Source organism: Papilio polytes, unplaced genomic scaffold, assembly GCF_000836215.1.
Source record: "Papilio polytes unplaced genomic scaffold, Ppol_1.0 DF823991.1, whole genome shotgun sequence".
NCBI lineage: Eukaryota > Metazoa > Arthropoda > Insecta > Lepidoptera > Papilionidae > Papilio > Papilio polytes.
In genome coordinates this window covers 2181481-2204052 of record NW_013525213.1, presented here as the reverse complement: position 1 = coordinate 2204052, position 22572 = coordinate 2181481, and the positions used below count along the sequence as shown (strand labels likewise).

At 34.4% G+C, this 22572-nt stretch overlaps 2 protein-coding genes and 1 non-coding gene across 3 annotated transcripts in view; 1 reads left to right on the top strand and 2 right to left on the bottom strand.

The window, feature by feature from the left end:
• The window catches only part of LOC106101314 (cyclin-dependent kinase 6), a 3386-nt gene extending 1459 nt beyond the window's left edge, over positions 1 to 1927 (bottom strand). The window contains exons 1-3 of the mRNA XM_013280492.1: positions 1624 to 1927; positions 1176 to 1344; positions 406 to 547 (exon numbers count right to left, since the gene is read on the bottom strand). Coding sequence (XP_013135946.1) covers positions 406 to 547; positions 1176 to 1344; positions 1624 to 1807 — 495 coding nt within the window. The 5' untranslated portion in view covers positions 1808 to 1927. The remainder of the gene's footprint in view (positions 1 to 405; positions 548 to 1175; positions 1345 to 1623) is intronic.
• A 497-nt stretch (positions 1928 to 2424) lies between these two features.
• Trnap-cgg lies at positions 2425 to 2496 on the bottom strand. Its single transcript has one exon. It is a non-coding gene; the product is annotated as a tRNA-Pro (tRNA).
• Positions 2497 to 2941: 445 nt separating this feature from the next.
• LOC106101277 overlaps positions 2942 to 22572 on the top strand; it is a 30203-nt gene continuing 10572 nt past the window's right edge. Inside the window, exons 1-4 of the mRNA XM_013280443.1 lie at positions 2942 to 3211; positions 11558 to 11745; positions 20581 to 22290; positions 22378 to 22569. Coding sequence (XP_013135897.1) covers positions 11667 to 11745; positions 20581 to 22290; positions 22378 to 22569 — 1981 coding nt within the window. The 5' untranslated portion in view covers positions 2942 to 3211; positions 11558 to 11666. The remainder of the gene's footprint in view (positions 3212 to 11557; positions 11746 to 20580; positions 22291 to 22377; positions 22570 to 22572) is intronic.

Genomic DNA, 22572 nt, shown 5'->3' with positions numbered 1-22572 from the left:
AAAATACAGTTGTTATCATTTTTATAGCATAAAATGAAGTCTTAATTTTTTTTTTAAATTAATTATCAATAATAACTTGATCATACATCCATTCATACTATCCATAAACCATATTAATCAGTACTAAAATTATAAAGAGGAAAGATTTGTATTTTTGTATGCATTGAAATATCATAACTCAAAAATTACAACAAATCTTTTACCAATAAATAGCTATGTTATCGCTGAGCAACATGGGGCATGTTTTTTTATTATTTTTCATTTCACGCGGACGAAGTCACGAGCAACAGCTAGTGATAAATAAATTACCCAGTCATATGTAAATAGTTACACCAGTTTTATAATTCTTAAGGTATGTATTTAATTGTTTTCATCATAATAAGTACTATACTAAATCAACTTTACCCTTATTCTGTTCTCAGCTAGAGGTCCTGGCGCTTTCTTCAAATATGACTCCAAGTCCTGTTCTACATGCTCGAAGACTAAGAACAGCACCAACTGATGTTCACGGTCCACTGACTGACCACCATGACACACATCTAGCAGTCTGAAAGAATCAAAATCCATTCTTTGATTTGACTAAATAAATATTGTCAATCATTTTACGTAGTTTTTATTGTTGAACTAGCTTTCGCCTGCCACTCCGTCCGCAAGGAATTAAAAAAGTGAAGAGCCTATGGTGTTCTTCAAGACTATCCTCTACAGATGTATACCAAATTTAATCAAATTCCGTTCAGCCATTTAGGCTACAAACTCTAACAAACATCTATGCAACCATCTATCAGTCTTGACTTTCACATTTATAACATTAGTATGAAGTATGACTAAATAAGTTTAAAAAGTAATTTATAATCTATGGAGTTTAATATACAGTTAGACTTGGATCATTTAGAAACCTCTACAAACAAGATTAATTGCCCAATCCCAACAAATAACCTCCATAAGTGAAATATTCAGATTAGGAAGTAACATCTATAAGTAAGAAAAATATAGCTGTGCTTTTAACAGTTGCTTAACTAGTTTTAAATACATATTGAATTTAAAAAAGTTTTATATAAAAGAATACTTACTTTATGCCAATCTATAAGGTAAGACATAAAAACATAGAGTAAAACATGTTAGAATAAATCCCAAAACATGTATTGTCTATTACCAAAAACAATTATTATTCTCACCGAACTATGTTAGGATGTCTATAAGCTTCTAATTGTCTCAATAAAGCAATTTCTCTCAATGTAGACAGAGGTATACCATCTTCTGTGAGCGCTACTTTGACCTTCTTCATGGCCACAATCTGACCTCCATTGTGTAGATCTCTGGCTTTATATACTGTACCATAGGCACCTGAAAAAAATAAGTTTGAGCACCATTATTTGTGGTATTAGACAATTAAGTCAGGTTCACATTGTTTCAAAAGAAAGCTCTCTGGAACCTGTATGAGCTTTGTTATTCGATATATCGAGTATGTAATACATCAAAAACGTTCGAATAACACAATTTCACTATACTGAGTACTAAAAGCGGATTTTTTTTTTCTTAATGGCAGTGATTACAAACAAAAAATGCGCGAGATTAACATCGCCGGCACATGGCATTTAGTAGGTTATAAAATAATTAATATACCTGTTCCTATTACATTTAGTTCTTCATACTTCTTCGCGGTTTGAAATAAAGCACTGACATCGTTTATTGAGGCAATTGCCGGAGGACTTTGGGAAGTTGTGCTTGTACTTGCACCCGACATTGTTATACTTTTTGAATGTTTTAAGTTAAGGATATAACAGTTAAACTGTACACAATAACACATAAATGAAATAAAATTTAACTAAAAAGTTATTACATTGTGTATGTACACTACAAAGTAATAAATTTTATAACAAAAGTATCTTTCGTAAATTGTTTAGTTTGTCAGTTATGTTTTCTGAGGAATGAGGGGAAGGGGTTGTAGGCAAACACCTGTCGTGATAACCCGGCAAAATTGTATAGACAATTTTCTTCCTACATTATAACGAAGAATGCGTTGTTTTAAAGAAGTAGGGTTATTTTCCTTTATGCTTGCCATCTATGTTTCGATTAAAGAATTTCTCCAAACTTGCGGTTTCCAAGTTTGCAATTTCGAAACCATAGAGGGCAGTAATCAAATATTTCTTTTGGCAAAATAATACATTCAATAGCCCATGTGATTTGCCAATTTTTTTTACCACAAAAATGTTTTTTTTTTTCGTTTTTGTTAGATTAAAAAAAGGTGAAGAATATTTTTTCATTATGGTATTTAGATAAAATATAAAAGTTAACCGTTTTACGTAGTTTTTATTAATTATATTTTTCTAGTGGTAAGATAATTAACTTCTCTCGACCGAGCTATCAAAAAAAAAAGTTTACTAAAAGTTTTCATTTTACCGAAGGCAAAAAAAGCATTGTGCCGGGCTCGTCCGGGATTTGAACCCGGGACCTCTCGCACCCGAAGCGAGAATCATACCCCTAGACCAACGAGCCATGTTGATGTGGAGTGAATTAGTTACTTTAAAGATGCAAGCTATGACGTCAACCATTCGATGGTTTTTAAGTTTTTTTAAATATAATGTTTCTTAAATTGTAAGTATTCTTATCTTCATTACTAAATAGAAAACTGAAAGCAATTCTAGTTATGAAGTGCAATTTCCAAAATAAGTAGGTTTTTAATTTGAAAAATAGTAGACATTTAGATGTATACATATTTTTTAAATAATATTAGACTAATTCAAAGAAAATAATTGTTTCAAGATAATATATGACAAAAATCATCATGTTTTAGAAAGTTGACGCGCGAAAGGAGAAAAAACTTCCCGCTACACTGCACCTATAGCTATCACTTTCTATGGTACGGCAAACGTATGTTTTATCTCTTTTCCTCTCAAGACTTGTGTGAAGTCTTTGAAACGCGGCAGTTCGTATCGGCCATTACTGCGCGCGCATGTTTGAACATAATAAAATTTAGTTCGACGCTTGTATTAAAAAAATTATTAATAAGAAAAATATTCGTGATTGTTAATTAAAAATAAGATTAATCGTGTCCAACGTAATTATAATTAGTAAAATGATTGTTTGAATGTATACGGAACTCGTGTGTCAGTGAATTATAAAATGTGAAAGTTGGTAAACCGTGTAAAAAATAGTGCTTGTTGCGTTTAGCATACTTTTGTGATTCAAACAGCTGATATATTAACTAAAAGTAAGAATTTCGATAATTTTTGAATATAAATCTATACCATAAAAAGTTTAATCTATGTCAAATATGTCGAACTTAATTTCGAAGTTTAAAAAATAACTGTTTTTTTTCATATTTCACTTTTAACACGTATCGATGTTCTTGAGTACGGGCCTAGGGCTGGTTTGTTTAGTTTTTTCTGACTTGCCCCCGTTGGCCGGTCTTGATTCTACACCCCGTAAGGAAAGCGTCCGGGTTACTTCTTTGCTTTTTTAAAACCACAACCTACATTTTTAGTATAATGGAAACACAATTTATAAAACGTTGTTTACGAAGGCGAAAAGTTCTTAGGGCGATTCAAACTAATTTTTTTAGACCTTATGACTCATTTCATTCGAGTTTTATTTTTTTAAAACAGACAAAACATTCCTAAGTATATACAAATACTAGCTGTTGCGCGCGACTTCGTCCGCGTGAAATTAAAAAAATAGTAAAAATATAGCCTATGTTACTCACTGATAAACGATGCTTTTATTGGTGTAAGTTTTTTTTTATATCGGTCTAGTAGTTTTTGAGTTATTTCAATACATTTAAAAATACAAATCTTTCCTCTTTATAGTATTAGTATAGATATAAATGTAAGCTTTGAAAGTCATAGTTATATACTTAAGTATTATAAGCGAAATGCGTATAAATATAAAAAAAGGAAACCAATTAAATTAAATTTTAATTTACGTGCGTAGAAAGCAGTATGAAAACAATTATATCCGATGATCCATAGCTTGGAAACGGTGTTGTTTTACTTGTAATATAACTGTACATATTCACGCTAGCACGCAACTGGGTGAATGGAATCAAATGTTACGAATTAAAGTGTAGGTAAACTGTGTTAAATGTAAACAAACTTGCCTTAATCACTTTTGAACGAAAAAACTTAAATACTTGCAAAAACAATTTGTATTGCCTCATTAGTATTTAGTCATCCAGTATTCTAAGCCCAACACTACCTATGGCCCCACCGACCCTCGTGCCATACGGGCCGAATCGCGGGAGGGGCACGCGGTTTGGCCAGTTTCGGCTCCGCACGCACCTTCATAGGCATGACGAAACATGAACACTATCGCCGTCAGGCATCCAATCTAGCGCCTATTCTAGCCTACATCTTCGATGACGCCATCGATGCATAGTCATTCAGTATTGGTAAGGATAGGGCGAGATTGATAACCGCCCTGGGCGCCGGATATAAAATGGCCGCTTTTTTCTTATTGTATTGTAGTTAGGGCGCCGTAGATGTCACGCCCAGGGCGACAGTAGAGACTGATCCTTAAAGAAGTAATTTGTTATAGAGATTTTTTACTTAATCTCAACTCTGAGTATTTCTATAATTATTGTGTTCACTAAACTGGCTATACTTGTATGATTTCACCCAAAAATACAGAGTAAAAAGTGGACTACACGCTCCCTTGCATATCAATGAAGATATTAGCATTTTTATAAAATGAAGTGTTATCCGGTTTTCACTAGATTCGAAACAAAAACAAAACCGTCTTAATACAGTAAGGAGAAAACTACCTCTACATTTTGCGCGAATTGACCAATTATCAAGTTACTTTTTTATAGTAAGACTAGGTTTTAAAAAAAGAAACAAAAGTGAGTAGTTTATGTGTTCTTCCAGACGTATCTACGTATATGCCAAATGTAATAGAAATCCGTTTAGCCGTTTAGGCTACAATCTTTAACAAACATCCATCCATCCATCTAAACTTTCGCATTTATAATATTAGTATGATTAGTATGACGAGTATGAAGTATGATTAACAAGGAAGCGGCCACCGGAGTTCATTAAATAGAGAAGAATTCTTTTCTTCCGTTTTAACTTAAGTAAATACAAACAATAACAGCAAATTAACGTGCATTTTCTTTACAATTTTATAAAATCTTTGGTAGGGGCCTTCAATCTGTCAGACTTTAAAATCCTATTCTTATTAATGTTGTAAATGCGAAAGTTTAGATGGATGTTTGTTAGAGTTTGTAGCCTAAACTGCTGAACGGATCTCGATGAAATTTGGTATACATGTAGAGGATAGTCTGGAAGAACACATAGGCTACTCTCTTTTGTTTTTTTAATTCCACGCGAACGGAGTCGCGGGCGTAAGCTAGTGTTAATATAAATCGTAGTTTAAGATTGGCGTACATACTAAAATGGCTTATTGGTCCGTTATAAAAACATAAGTAGAGATTTTCAAAATCCTAATTCAATGTCAAGGATTGCAAGCGAGAGTAACCCACAAACAATAAGTAGGTAACCGGACGGCACGAGATAACCCAAATATTTCCACCTCTCTGACCGGTTCCTGCGGACTCCGTGCGGCTAACTGCATGTTTCCACTGGCAATGCAACTAAAGCCGGTGAGTCCGTGTCTTTCCACCAACAATGATGCGATATCTTACGACTAGCTCTTAATTGGACAACTGATTTTTAAAAAAATCACTGTACAAAGTTTTATTTTCATTAACAGTAGGAAACGTGGAAACGTTTTATTTCCATTAACAGAAAGAAACAGTGGATTTCATTGTTATTAAATATTAAAAAACGGGTTTACAGTTGTCAATTCGCATGTTTGTTAAATTCGGCACAGTTAGACAAATTCGTAAATGTTAATATACAAGCTTTTGCCCGCGATATGCTGCGCATATTAAAAGAGTGTGTGTTCTTCCAGATTATACTCTACATCTGTGTCAAATTTCAGCGAGATCTGTTAAAGTTTTTGGAACAAGTAGTAACAAACATTCATCCATCCATCCAAACTTTCGCATCTATAAAGTATGATAGATTTAAAGGAGAGTAAATAACTACTTATTAGGCTAGTGCGTACCATCTTTTTTTATTTTTATAATAAAAGGAGGCAAACGTGCGGCGAGAACATCGAGGTGGTCAACTAAGCCCATAGACGTCCGCAACACTAGAGGGACTACAGATTCGTTGCCGATTTTTGAGGAAATGATAGGCTCGTTTCTTAATGGACCCTAAGTCGTTTTGGTTTGGAAATACCGTCAAAATCTTTTGGCTGTAAGACTTTCTTCCGGTGGGATCTTGGTCAAGCGTAGCTTAACAAACATAGAAAATATCTCGAGATTCCCATATACAGTTTTACTATTTACATTAGTAAGAATTTCTTATGTCAATATTGTAATATCAATTACAATGTATAAGTTACCAATTTCAAACATCGTAAGAAAACATGTGGTCTTTGTTATATTAATAGAGAGTGAACGAGACGACAATCGGAATTTTTAGACAAAACATTCTCAGTTATACATATACGTATTGGTAGTGAAGTTTCTACACAAGTACGTTCGGTTCCGACATCACTATCGCAATCGTTTTCACTTTAAATGCTAAGGGAATGCAGAATGCGGGCTCGTATTTTGTACAATACGTGAATTTTCACTTGTACTTTAAATTATTTATTTATTACTAGCTGTTCCCCTGGACATCCGCATTAAATTTTTAATAACTTTATTCTATTACCTTCCGTCCGTGAGCCCGTCCGCGTGGAATTAAAAAAGAACAAAAGTGAGCAGCCTTTATGTTCTTCCAGACTATCCTCTACATCTATACCAAATTTCATTGAAATCCGTTCAACCGTTTAGGCTACAAACTCTAATAAACATCCATCTATCCATCCATCCATCCATCTAAACTTTCGCATTTATAATATTAGTGTGATTTACATTTGTGTAATGTCAAAATTCAAATGCATAAATGACAACCTTGATTCCATAATGTTGGCAGCTTGAAGTTTATAGTCTCTTTCCCACATAAAGGTTTTTTCCAATTTATTTACCCCCTAAGTTTAATAGCGTAAAAATATATAGCCTAAAGTGTGTGTAAATGTAGAGCTATTTATTCAAAAATATGCCGTGATTGCTGACATCCTACGCCACGAAGTAGTGTGTTTCACGCTTTATCATATTATATAGAAGAATAGATAAAAACAAACTAAACCAAAAATCATTAACAGTGCAAATACCGGTTTAACTGCTCACTTTTAGTCCTAGGAAGGGGGGAGTGTGAACAGGATTGTTTTAGACTGTGTGATTCACAGATCTGCGGCGCTTTCTGTATAGCATCCTAGCGGTCAACTAACCGCGCCGTACTCTAACGCCTACATATCTGGATCTAACTAAGGTAAAACTTACGTAATTTGACTTTAACTTAATCTACTGGTAAAATATGGATATTTATGGTCTGGTCTTAATTTTATCTTCTTAACTTATTACGTCTACAAGAAGGAATTGTACGTCATTTGTTATGTAAGACTTCGGTGAATCAATGACAGAATATTGTGCAAGTTGTATTACGTACTTCCGGCCAATTCATAATCCGGTTTGATTTTATTTACCCTTGTTAACCTGCTAATTTTACAAGAAACTTTTTAAGCAAACGGCACCCTAAAATCGTAAAGATAGCGTAGTAAATCCACTTGTCTCGTGTCTCCTGTGTGTTTGTGCAATAATCGAGGATGTAGTAATGCCGCGGACTCTACCATTGTTAAATGTGATTATATCTCTAAATGCATTTAGATAATGATAACTGTAATCTTTCTAATATTATAAATGTGAAAGTTTAGATGGATGGATGGATGGATGGATGTTTGTTAGAGTTTGTAGCCTAAACCATCCCCATGTAATTTGGCACAGGTTTAGAGCATAGTCTGGAAGAACACATAGGCTACTTTTTATCCCGGGAATACTTACGGTTCCCGTGGGATTTATTAATTTAGTTATTTAATGTTTACTCGATCATTATGCAACGGTTCAACATATCTTATTGAAATTTGGCACAGTTATAAAACACAGTCTGGATTACACATCAGTGGAATAAAAAAAAATAAGGCTATGTGTTTTTCCACACTATACTCTATATCTATGCCAAATTTAATCGAAATCCGTTCGTGGAAAAGGCAAACTTTAACATACATCTAAACTTTCTCATTTATAATAAACACTTGGTACGTATCTGGCTTACAGTGCGACTAAGAAATGTATACATGATATACAGGGTGTGCTACCGAGTACTGCAGGAACTGAAAGAAAAATCTCTGCCGCTTTAAACGTTAAGACAAAAGTATAGCGTAGACAATTACATCGCAGAGTGGTAGAGCGTCACAAGACGCACGCCGCAACACTTGCGCAAGGCAACTATCGCAATTCAGCCGGATGTCTGAATCATGCTTAAGCACCGTGCTACATTGAAGATCCGCTTGCAATGACAACTCGCTAGTGTTGCCACTGTTGTGTGATAACGAATTACGTATGACGTATGACAAAGATGTTCAACTCATCAGAAAGGACAACACGAACTAAACTTTCATGCATTGATGCTAGGTAACAAGTATAGTCATTCATCAGTCAGTCATATGTGGTGGTATTTATTTGCATCTGAGGTTTGTAAGGAAATATACAAATGTCCACTCTATGACATATTAATCTATTTAGTGCTTTTATGTGAGAAAATAATTAATATATTGTATCGTATGTAGATGGTAGTTAACAATACGTATATATATGACCCTATTAATGTTATTCAAGCTAAAAACATATTTGGTTTCGTTACAAAATATTGGCAGTGGAAACCCACGTTTATTTTTAGAAGCAACACGTAAGCGATAAACAAAACGGCTTGTCAGTCGATAGCTCGGCTGGTATGTAGGTCACCTGTCGTACCGTTAACGTATGCCCGTGTCTACACTAGTTCGTAAACGCCGTGAAGATATTGTTTTATATTTCTCATATACTTAGTATTAAAATAGAAACAGTCACAAATTAAGTTGTAGAACATTAAAAATGAAGAAAGTTACTAAACTATGATTTAAACGTAACTTAAGAAATATTGTTAGAGTAAAGTAATTGGCAGTAACTTAAAATAACTAGACCATACTCTCTCTTTTATATTATGATATTAACATTCTAAGTAAATAATTTATAACCTTATACAGCTTGAAATGTATTCTTAATTTAAAAATATCTATTCTGTCATAAATTATATAAATATATTTCTCTTCATTATCATAATTCTGTCTATCCTCTTACCAGGGTCGGTATAGGTCCTCGTTCTATTTTGATCTATCTCCATTCATCTCAATTGTCATTCCCTTCTTGATCATGTCATTCACGCAATTCATTCACCTCTTTCTAGGCCTTCCTCCGGTGAACACCTCTTCATTCACATGTCTAATATGTTCTCTTCAGATAACTAAAACAGACATGGCATAAACATAATAAATCGTATCCTATAGGTTACCACTTACCTCGTAATACGCTATAGGATCGAGGCCAGTTGGAATTCCAGGACAGTTTGAGCAAACATTGGGCACACACGCCAACGTTTGATCAAGCCACCGTTACTGTACGCTCGAGCTGCCACGTGAATTAACAATTACTTAGCTATTCGTATACTTATAGCTACTAGATGTGGCCTGCGAATTCTTGCTGTCCTATATAATTTGCATTTTAATCGCAAGACACTTCCAAAAAGAATTATACGAAGTCGACTCATGGAATGACTCGAACATAGAGACTATATACAAATTTCTTTACGACATTTTCTTTCTGAGTGAGAAAGTTAAATTCGTCAGAATATTAAGTACCATTATAAAGTTACATAACATTTGTTATGTTTGATTAATAAATCATAAGTTTCTTAAGTTATTAGTGAAAATAAAATCTCTCTATATTCAGCATAAAAGTTTACTGATGAAATTTTAACGACTCTCCATTGACTTGCATATTTTTTATTATGTAACATCGCTGGTTGACTTTTCAAAGGTTTCTTTCCTCAAATGTTAAACTGGGTTTGCGGTCGAACCCTACTTTCTCACTCACGGGTCCTTTTTTCTTTCATTCTTTATCGTTATTGTGACGTAGGTTTCTGATTGAATGATAGATTATTAAAAATACATCAGTAGAGCTCACGATATTATAAATTTATGCCTTGTACATTTGTACATTTATACTCGCTAATTATTTTAACTGGCATATCGAAATTTAAAACTGAAATTTAATAAAATTGTATAGTGTATACTTGGAAATGAACATAGAATAGTGACAATAAGAAGAGCCACACGTGGCAAGGGGGTCAATGTCATGGGCGATTTGCATGCGATAGTGGAGAGGGGAGGGGCTGATCGCTTTCCTAAATGATTCCGGGAAAGTGACAATAAAGTGAGGTCTTGAGTCATAGTTTACGAAAGCACAGGAGTTCTGTCTTCTGATCCCGGGGTCTCTCAAGATGCAAACAAAGATGGTCACCAATTGGTTACGTGTAGTGATTATTTATGTTACAATAGTTATGTATACTTATATCCTATATTATATGGCAGTCAGTTTTCTATCGATATATTTGGTTATGCCAAATACATTTTTATGCGGACTGTTATGTGTTTGTTATTCAATAAAGTGCCGCACGTATGTGACATCGTTACTAATATGTACAGTTAACGAATTAAATTAGCTTCACACTTTGGATCGTAAAATGCAAAACAAAGCGCGTATGTAAGTTTGTATGACAAGTATTCTGTCAAATTTCGAGGAGGTATACGTCCTTGAAGGTACAGCGGGATTTTCAGATGGTGTTTTAGTTTTAAAGCATTATCATGATCTCCCCTGCCTTTTCCTACAGTCGGCACACCGGGTTTTCGTCCTCCAAATAACTCTATTATCCGTCATCTCAGTCATCACTCCCTTCTTGATCATGTACCCTTTCACACAATCCATCCATCTCTTTTTAGGTCTACCTCTACCGGTGTACCCCTCCACATTCTTAACTAACGTCTAGTTTTAGTTCTAAAGCGATATAGTAAATGTTTTATTCAAGTAAACAGTTGTTTATTTCATTAAACTATTTATATCTCGAATACTTTTAGCGAAGCTGACTGTACTATGTGACGTCACGGTACGTTTCTGCATGAAAAACGGTTAGTAGGTCAAACCAATGTAGTTCCTGATAATGTTAACTATTGTAATAAGTGTAAATGTGGTTTAGTTTCTTTTACTTTTTTTGCACGTGTCCTTTAGATTTTATATACAAAATATAGACACCATTTGTCCCACTAAATTTTGTAAGAAATAATGAAACGATATCGATGTCTACATAATTTTCTAAGTCATTCGTTGAAGTCTTTTGTACTTGGTATTTAAATGTAAGTTTTCAAACTATATTTTATGGGGTAGTACAGTAATCTATATCTATACTGATATTATAAAGAGGAAAGATTTGTATTTTAGGATTTTTGTATGTATTTGATTCACGTAAAAACTCTTTAGGATGATTTGATGTTAACAATTCCTTAATTTTCGTTGTTTCAGTTGACTACGACAGATGTGACCGTCCGAATATATATTGGTTTGTTTTGTAAGTAATGTGGTGTTGCACGGATGGACGTCAGTGAACTGTCAAGTTTGCCGCCAAAACAAAATGGCCGCTAGGGGGCGATGGCGGACACGCTGCCGGCTCTGCGCAGCGCTGTTCGCTATACTTATACAAGTTGTTAATGGTAAGTTATATTTTTTATAACACTAGCTTTCGCTCGCGACAACGTTCGCGCAGAATTACCAAAAACTTGTTATGCATATGTGTTTTTCCAAAGTAATCATCTATACATCTGTGCAAAATTTCAATCCGTTGAGTAGTTTTGGAGTTACGTTACAAACATCCATCCATTTAAATTTTCGCGTTTATAATAGTATGCTACGAATTACAAGATAGTAGACAATCAAGATGTAACAATCCATGAATAATCATCTTTAATAAATAAAAAAACAAAACAAAAAAATAAGGGATTCAGCTTGTTTTTAATTAACCCAAATTTTCTAAAAGTAAGGTAGATTTAAATTATTTTAAATCAAAGAACTACAGTTCGTTGCACCTATTTTAATTAATATCAACTTGAATAGACTATTAGATAAACCATTAACTTTGTAGGTTATTAAGGGTGGATTTAGTAGGCCATATCATTTACCTGCCGCGCGCGTATCCATTAACGTTGGTTTTTGCGTCATTCAATAACAAGTTAATGATATTCATATATTGATAATACCAAGTAAATAACAATTTTACCGTATATACGAAAAACCATCTCTATAACTAATTTTAATAACATTAATGTTATCGACCTCATTTCCGGTAAAATTGATATTGGCGAAAAACCAATGGATACGGTTGTTGTATTGACTTGTGTTATAGTCAGACTTGTGTAAAAGAGACAAGTATAGTGGCAACACCTCCTTACTGATTTGTATATCATAATTATTGTCTAGTCCAGTGAGCACAGGACAGTTTAAAGTCAAAGTATTTGCGTCAGTATCAACAGTAGATTACATTAAAGTGTTTTTTAAATGTCACGTAATTCTTTACGTCTACAACATCAGTCGCCACGCACGAGCAAGAAATGTTAACAAAAAACGAATTATCGAATGAAGAAATCAAAAAACATTTCGGCTCCTCTTTCTTCGACAACCATGTTTATAAGGGCAATGCCACACTGAGTGTTATGACGTCATAGTTGCTATTGTTAATTAATTCAATGAATCGTTATGAAAATAATTAGTTGGAAAATATTATATTTTTTTTGTTTCTATCATGATAAGGTAATTGTTATTTCAAGGTAGTTATGTACACTAACTTAAAATAGTTAAAGAAATATACTATATTACCTTTTGTCATTTAGATTGAAGCTAAAGCTTTTATTAGCTGACAGTAGTACAATATTTACAACTTATTATTACTTTTCGAAATACTAAAGTCCAAAATTCACCTTATGACGTCCTACTTGTTTGGTGTGTTTCAATCTTTATGTCAAAATTCATTCGAGCTGTTTATAGTGAGACGATTTCAAGGACTTGGGGTCGTTCCCCTATCGCCTACAGATCGCCAAATTTCTACGTTTGATTATAAAAAGTTTTTATATCATTATTGATGGTATGAAAAAGCATTACATCCGTATGTAGTATACGAATTTAATGAATATAAAAAGATGTTTTTAACATAACTATTCTTATTTTATAGATTAAATTGACAGACAGAATGTTATGGTGGTTACATAAATTGGAGGTAGATAAAATAAAATAAAATGAAAATAAAATAACATTTAATCTTATCACCACTGCAACACAATTAGGAATTAGAGAAAAAATACAATAAAGTAATTAAAAAGGAAAACAATAAACACGTAATTACAGGACAAACGAAGTATTTAAAATGTGTATGCAGTGCTGACCGGAGTGAGTACTCGCTCAGCTATAAATGCTGGATGCTTCTGATCGAAGTACCCAGCGCTAATCTTCCACGAGATACTGAAATCTTTGTTTGAATTCAACCAATAAAATAGGTAAAAACCAAATTTAAACTGTCAATAATCGTGAAAAGCACAGCACACATCGTCCAAGTACAGCATCAAGTTTTGTTGAGCTTTCCGTGTACAGCCTTTAGGCTTTATAAAGTGCTGCAATAAATAAATTAACACTAATAATGTTTTACTACACTAGCTGTTGCTCGCGACTTCGTCTGCGTGAAATTAAAAAATAATAAAAGATACAGCCTATGTTACTCACTGATAACGTAGCTTTTTAATGGTAAAACAAATTTTAAAATCGACCCAGTAGTTTTTGAGTTAATACAATGCATACCAAAATGCGTCGTTGACCACCTCGGTGTTCTTGCCGCTCGTTTGCCCCCTTTCATTTTATAAAAAATACAAATCTTTCCTCTTTATAATGTTATTACAGATTAGCTAAAGTAGTTAGTACATATGCTTAGTAACATCGTAAGAATTCGGTGAGACAAAAACGAAAGCCTTCGTGATTTGAGGTGAAAGTAAATCACAGCACATTTCGAAACACGAAGGGATTACAGAAAGAGATAGACAATCTATCTCTCTGTTTATAATGTTATTAATGTTTCAGTTAAAATTAGTAGCTCACATGGATGTCGGATCTGTATAAAAATGTCCATCCTTTTCATACTTACTAAAAACAGCTGAGAGAACCAATTTGTATACGTCTTTTTACGTATTAAACTGCTTCTCACAATTTTAACATGACTATTGCGGTATTCATAAGAATGAGAACAATTTTTAAACAATTCGTCTCGAGACTTGACACACATTGCATACGAAAATACAAGGGTTTTGTAATGCCTATATGTGTCAGATTTACGATTTTATATTCAAATAGTTATTCGTAACCGGAATAATCTAGTTTCTAAGAATCTAAAGATGACTCAGCCTAGACTAGGGATCGTCCCCAGATTCACTTGGGTGACAAAATATACTTCTTATATCTTTTGTTATGTTATACAAGACTATGTATTAATTTATGATAATGTAGCTTTTAATTATGATTTTTTTAAAATAGTTTGAGTAGTTTTGGAACCTATTAAATGCAAACAAACAAACACTCAAATCTTTCCCCTTTATAAAATGACTAGCTGTTGCTCGCAATTTCGTCTGCGTTAAATAAAAAGTAATAAAAAAACATGGCCTATGTTACTCACTGATAACGTAGCTTTTTAATGGTGAAAGAATTTTTCAAATCGGCCCAGTAGTTTCTGAGTTATACAAAAATACAGAAATACAAATCTTTCCTCTTTATAATATTAGTACAGATTACAGATTAGGGTCTGTTAACCTCAATGTTAAATACCATATAATTACGATTTTTTCTAATAGAAGATATGACACATCAAAGAGAGACTTAATAAATGGAAACTTAAGAATCCATGAATATCGTGTTATAACGGAGGAACCCAAATAGCTAACAGCCGCGCCTAGACCTGTCCGCTGCCATCGGTTAACAGTTACCATACACTTTCGATAACTGTCCTCATACATGACTTAAGTTATAACCTGATCAAGCAAAGGATAACTTTGAGTTTTTCACCAATTTATCTTACTAATATTATAAATGCGAAAGTTTAGATGGATGGATGTTTGTTAGAGTTTGTAGCCTAAACGGCTGAACGGATCTCCATAACATTTGGATAATCTGCAAGAACACATAAGCTACACACTTTTTTTTTAATCCCACGCGGACGGAGTTGCGGGCGGAAGCTAGTATTTATTTAATTTATTAATAAGTAAATAATTAGTTAAGTAGTGAAAAGTATGCGAATAGTATACACAGCTACAATCAGAAAAATTCAAGTCAAGGCACTGTCCCCCCTTGAGAAAGCTAAGGTCATCAGCTGTCAACTGTCATGGCCACAAGTGTAGTGGAGAATCATCGTTTTCACTAAAGTAAAGTACATATCGTTTCTTTTTTCCTTATTTTTTACAAGAAAGCACGACAAAACGTTACTGTTCCGGTCTTTAAGGAGTTACGCTATTTTATTTTTTGATTTTATCCTAGTAACTATGTTGATAACAATTTATCAAATATTATTTTTCTGGCTCACATTGTCCCTTAAAAAATATATAATGATGGTAACATTAAAATGCCTTAGTCATTCACAGCCCTCAATAAGTTAACGTTTTCGGTGTAGGTTGTATAATTGGCAGCCATTTTAGATTTTTATGAGGTCATTGACCTCAATGGACGTAACGTGAGTTCCGAATGAATTTATAAACTTCGATCACGTTTATTTCGATATAATTTAATGACGTATTAGAAAATAATTATAAAACTTGATACTAGTAAAAAAGATAAAGTCGATCTTCAAGTAAAAAAAGTCAGATAATATTGGATAAATCCTAATTATTAAATTAATAATTCTGATCATTTCCCAGTTCTAGAAGCACAATCGTGTCTCAAAATTCAGAATTGTTTGTCTAATAACTGGTATAATATGATTCAAACCTAACAGCCGCTCGTAGTTTATTGTATGTCTTAAAAGGTGGACCAATTGCATGTAGATGATAGTTTGCACAGTAGTCCCCATCTCATCCAATTACATCCCAAAATTGCGAATCGCTATAAATTTGGATGGAAACTATATTATATAGCAGATTTAAAGAAATAACTACATTTTTTAATATCGCCTAATTTAAGGCATAATTTAAGTCCCTTTCTCTTTACCACCCTTTTCTTTTAAGGAGAGGTTGGGAAGAGGAAGTGGATTTGACGGTGGAGGATATGCATAGGAAGGGGAAATATTCTCTTTATGTGCGTCTCCTCCTCCGTCGTATAAGGGTAGGCAACGCATCTGCAATTGCGGATGTCTATGGGCAGCGGTCGGTTCGCCATTTTGGCGGTTTCAGGTGGCCGCTTGCTCGTTTGCCACCTTGTGTTATAAAAAAAATATCGACGCTGTTACAGTATCGACATTTAAGTAACTATATTACATGTTGACTTACACTTTCCCCGGCCTCCGAGTTTGTAAATTGCATTTCGTAATAAAATTAACGTAGAAAGTATTAAAGCATGATCTCGAGCTTTCCAGCTAAGCGTTCTTAGGTTATTGACTTAGACAATTTCTAAACAACTTTGCATTTCTCATCTTACATACTTACTAATTATTTGTATAAAATTTAATAAATGCACAAATCTACAACAGAATCATCAGTATCAAAAGATGATGGTTCTAGTATGTTCGCCGAGGTGCGTGACGCTGTGTACTATAACATACACGTAAAGCATTGTAGTCTTACTTGTAAATGTTACATCTTGTAACATTACTGTAACGTTTGTCAGTACGCACTCTTAGATAATCAATTTTATTTCACTCAATCTAACAGTGGGTTTCCACTAATGTCACATTTAATACATTATTACTATTTCTATTTTGCTAAAAAAAACGAAAGGGTAAATAATATTTACTAGCTTTCGATTCCCTCCGTTTGGAATTAAAAAAATAAAAGTAAGTAGCCTATGTGTTCTTCCAGACTATCTACATCTGTGCCAAATTACATCGAGATTCGTTCATCAGTTTAGGCTACAAACTCTAACAAACATCTACACATCTAAACTTTTGCATTTATAATATTGGTAAGATTGGGACTGTAATTTTCTGATAAAATATGAACATGCGGGATCACCATCATTTTTGTAGAATGGCGTTTCTTTACAATATTCAGGCCATATAAGTCGCACTCTCACACGAGTCATGATGTAGTACAGTGTGTGTTTCATTATAAATAACAATCGCGTAAAAGATAATATATAAAAAATTAATAAAGGAATAATAGTACATGATTCATAACAATTGTTATTGAGTCTATGACCCTTTTGTGGTTCTTCATCTTTTGTTTTACTAATAATAGACAAAAGCCTGTACGATGTACACAAGACGAGAAATACACTAGACAAGACTAATCCAGGTAAAAACGTTAATTAGGAAAATTTTACTAGCTGTTGCTCGCGATGTGGAATTAAAAAATAATAAAAAATTATAGCCTATGTTAATCACTGATAACATAGCTTTTTAACGGTATAAGAATTTTTCAAATCTGCCCAATAGTTTGTGAGTTATTTCAATACATACAAAAATACAAATCTTTCCTCTTTATTATATTAGTATACAAGTATAGACATAATTATTGGATGGGAACGGGAAGTGGATTTGACGGTACAGGAGATGCATAGGAAGGGGATTTATCCTCTTTATGTGCGTCTTTTCCTCCATCAGATAAGGGTAGGCAACGCATCTGCAATTGCGGATGTCTATGGGCACCGGTCGAGTCGCCATTTTGGCGGATTCGGGTGGTCGCTTGCTCGTTTGCCACCTTATGTTATAAAAAAAATACGGTAATCAGTTTAATTAGGCATTTTTAACATATATATGGCACTAGTATCTTATGTCCTCTATCTCACAATATGGGATAAGCAAGCGTAATTTAGCAATTTTAAATTCTCAGCAGGTCACTTTTAAAATCACTTTATACACCCAAAGATGTGCGTGTCAACTCATACAGTTGGAATACTTATAACTTTAACCTCAATAATGTTTACAAGACTAGAATGCGGTCAGTTCGCTGCAAGCCACTCAACAGGTGATAAGATTCGACATTCTCCAATAAACACAACTAGTTTTCATCTCGATAACAAGAAGGTTTTATAGCTACTGGATTTTGGTAGACAAGACGAGAACTTTGTTAGAAACAATTTGGATTATAAATAAAACAAGCATGTAGTCAAATTGCTTTACAGAAAAATAATAGTTACCTTTTACCCTTTACAACATGTTTAAAAACATGTGCTCTTTCTTGTAATGTAGGTTTCATCAGGAAATTTGATTAGGGAAGGTCATCACTAGTGTTGTATCTACCTATTTACTAGTATCTTACTAATATAATCAATGCGAAAGTATAGATGGATGGATGTTTGTTAGAATTTACCGTCTAAATGACTTATCGGATCTCCACGAACTTTGGCAGCGATGTAGAGCATAGCTTAGCGTATTTACTTTATTTTAAAACTAGCTGTACCTGTGCGGCTTCATCCGCATGAAATTATAAAAATAATATTTTATTGTTTACATGCGTCAAATTATCAATAGCAAATGTCAAAATGACATGACATGACAAACCTTAGCAATTTTGCTTCCTTGATGTTGGCAGCAACTTATGGTCTTTCCCACATTAGGGTTTTTATCCAAAATACACCCTAAGTTTAATGGCGTGAAAGTATATATAGCCTAAATCGTGACGTAAGTGTAGGGCTTCTTATTAAAAGAAGGATTATTCAAAAATATGCTGTAATTGCTGACATCTTAGGCAACAAAGAAGTGTCTGTTTACGCTTTATTATAATAGTATAGATTCTGCACAAATGGAATGGCGGGCGTAAGCTAGTACTTAATCTAATATGGTAGTTACATAATAGTGTGTTTATTAGAGAAAGCCTTTAAAACTACCGAAAACTACTTTCATATAGGGCACAAACTGGTTGTTAACATTTCCATATTGCGTTAATATTGTATTATACAAGAATTTAATGTTTTCACTTTAATTACATGAATGTTACGATTTCCCTTTACGTAATAAAATCTTTGTCAAAATCAAGACGCAGAAACGATTTTGTGGATGTCAGAAAATTTTTAATAAAAGTTACATGTGATTCTAAATTGTGTTGAAATTGTATAGTCCGACAACTATGTCTGACCCGGTAGATACACGTTAACTAAATTATGACTCACTGACGCCACTCTTTCAATGTCCAAAAATCTTTACTAGATCTAACAGAACTAACCGCGATATTAGGATCTGTTACCGGTCCATATATCTAGAGTATAGTAAGTTTTTGAATAACTAAATTTGACTTTATTATTATTAAGGGTTGATTAAGAGGACATTGTTATCAAAATTGATGCTTCAAATTATTTAAAAAAATATATGTAAACACTACAAATTGAAAACATAACATTTCAATGCGTTAGTCTCTCTGAAGATAATAGTACAAACTTATTAATAATACAAATTAAGGTTGACTTGAATCTACTAGCGTTTCGGCATTTCTCTTTGAACACACGTCGGAATAGAAACCTCCGTCTTCCGATACTTAACGCCGCTCGGGCGTGACGGAGAAACAGTACGTACGATAGCCCCAACAGTATATGCAGTTGTTTTACCACATTCCGTAGAAAGAGGGTTGCTGCTTAGTGGACGGGTGTACATGATGACTTGAACTTTTTTGTTACTTCAAGTTACGTACGTGTTGGTACTCAGTTGTAATGAGATTTAATTGTATTTTAAGAAAAATCTTAAATTGACAATCTAAGTTGAGAAAATATAAGAATGTAACTTGACTAAAAATAGTATTTTTTACCAATAGTGTAAAGAGGAAAGATTTGTAATTTGGCATGTATTGAAATGACTCAAAAACTACAGGGCCGATTTCAAAAATTCTTGCACCATTAAATAGCTACGTAACCACTAAGTAGCAAATGCTTTTTTAACTTTATTTTTAAATACCAGGCGGATGAAGTCGCGAGCTGTAACTAGTAAATTATAAAACTACCCGCAGTTAGCAGTGACTCGTAATTCGTAATATGCTAGTGAAAGTGACGAGTGATTTTATTATTAATGTGTTCTGTTACGAGCGGCGGTCCTATTGTTCCCTTTACAGTACCGTACACTTGTCTGCGATTATGTCACACGTCAAATTATGTCACACGGAGCTCGCATTATGTCTGCTAACTCTGTTAGCTTCGTGGAACGAGCAAGAACTAGTAATAGCTCGTATTCAGTTAGCTGCACCGGAACTAGACATGCCCGGGATTGGAACAGTAATTTTCTAGAGAATTTTTCTTAACTGTGAAATAAGCGGATTCTCTTGAGTATAGTTAAGCGTGTTTGAAATAATTCTAGACATGCATAAATACGTTTATTTCACTGAGAAATAATACCAGTAAATACTTAATCTTATTGCAAATGTTTTAATGATTCACTTTTGTTTCAGGTTATGAACAAATATACACAATATCACATCTATCACCAAAGTCTGAAATCAACGAAAAATTAAATCTAGATGACGTATTACAAACATCGAACACAGAAAACTTAGCTTTTAGGATAGAACCTAGTGCCAAATTTGACGTAGAACTAGATACGGAACTAGAAAAAATTATAGAAGGAGAAGATGATGCTGATACCCATTTTATAGTAGCGAGATCTGCTGATCCCAATGATAGGGAGTCGAGGTCTATTAATATTGAAGAAATACCCACATCGAATCACAATGAAATCGACAACGAGTTAGAACTTCATAATAAGAGAAAGTACTTTGATATTACTCCAACGAAAACTCTAGTATTTTTACACGATCAAGATGAAGAAATGTTCGTATCTTCAGAGGGATTTGGTGATAAACTTAATTTTAAGTTTCCGGGGGAAGCCAAAAGGGTCCCGAAGGGGCGCGCACTCGCACCTACGGGGCCCAAAGTACGGCCGTCTGCAGTGCAACCGATTTTTGCAACAGCTACCCATAGGGAGCAAGGCCGACAAAATTCGGAGATTCAAAATATCATTACAGGAATTGTCAAATTATTAAACGGTAATGTTAACGTACAGGCGAATACGCAGCTACTTAATGGTAGACCGGGCCGACCCATGGCTTCGAGAATAAACAATCGTGGTCCCCCTAAAATATCGGACGTTCCTCCCCTCCCAGATCTCGAGCAGAACGTATCACCTCCAGCGTTCGCATTCCATCCAACACCTCCCCCTTATCCTTTCGATCGCCCGCCATATCATGGTGTCAATTTACCTGAGCAAATTGTTCCACCAATGACTTCTCATCGACCAGGGTTTCGTCGACCGTCGCCTCCCTGGCTGAGACCTCGGCCTTGGCCACCCCACAGGAGACCGAACCCTAACATGCAAATATATAAACCAACACCACCTCCTCCACCGATTGATATCCCTAACTTAGATTATACCGATCCTGAGGAAGCAATAAACGAAAATGAAAGTGGTCATTCAGAAAACAATATACACCAAGGAGATAAAGAAACAGTTTCTTCTCAAAATGTACCACAGGCAAATACTCCAGAAATCGATGACGAAGTTCAATTGCCCACACAGGATGAAACAACACCTTCTACCACTACGACTACTACTTCAACAACTACAACCACAACCACAACAACAACAACTGAACCGCCAACTACCTCAACGTCTACTACGACAACGACAACTACCGAGAAAACGACAACGACTGAAAAACAAACAGAGCCTCCAACTGAACCACCAACACCACCACCAACAAAACCACCTACAACACAGCCGCCCACAAAACCACCTACAACACAGCCATCCACACAACCACCGAAAGAGACATTTCGTATAACCACAGAGAAGCCCACAACGGAGAAACCAATTATTACCAAACCAGAAAAAGATAATAAAAAAGATGCACAACTCAGTAGTGAAAAGGATAATCAAACCAAAGACAAACAAGCTGTAAAAGAGAGCCCAGTCGAGATTTCAAAGAACCAAACACTAACGGAGCATTTTATACAATCATCTATATCGGATGTTAGTTCAACAACCAATTCTTTACTTTCACCAACACCTACTGAAGGTCTCGCAAGTCATGTTCCTGCAGTTGTAGAGCCGAGTGTTAATGAAGACATCAAATCATCATCGATTAATTCCCAACCCTTACCACGTAAGTGTAATAACGAAACTAATGGCTAACTTCAAGCTTTTTTCAAGCTATAAATTGATTATCTATAGCTATAAATTTGTCTTCCAGCTTCACAAGGTATACCCTACCATCCCTATCGACCAAGACCTGGTATAGTGCTAGATGATCCAGATTTCAAGCCCCACGGCTCCCGGTACAGGCCAGAAGCCTCCGTGATCACAGCACACGAACCTCAGTTACCAGGTTATGGAGAAATATTCGATGTTACAGTCTCAGCTATACAAGGACCGGGAGAGAAAGGTG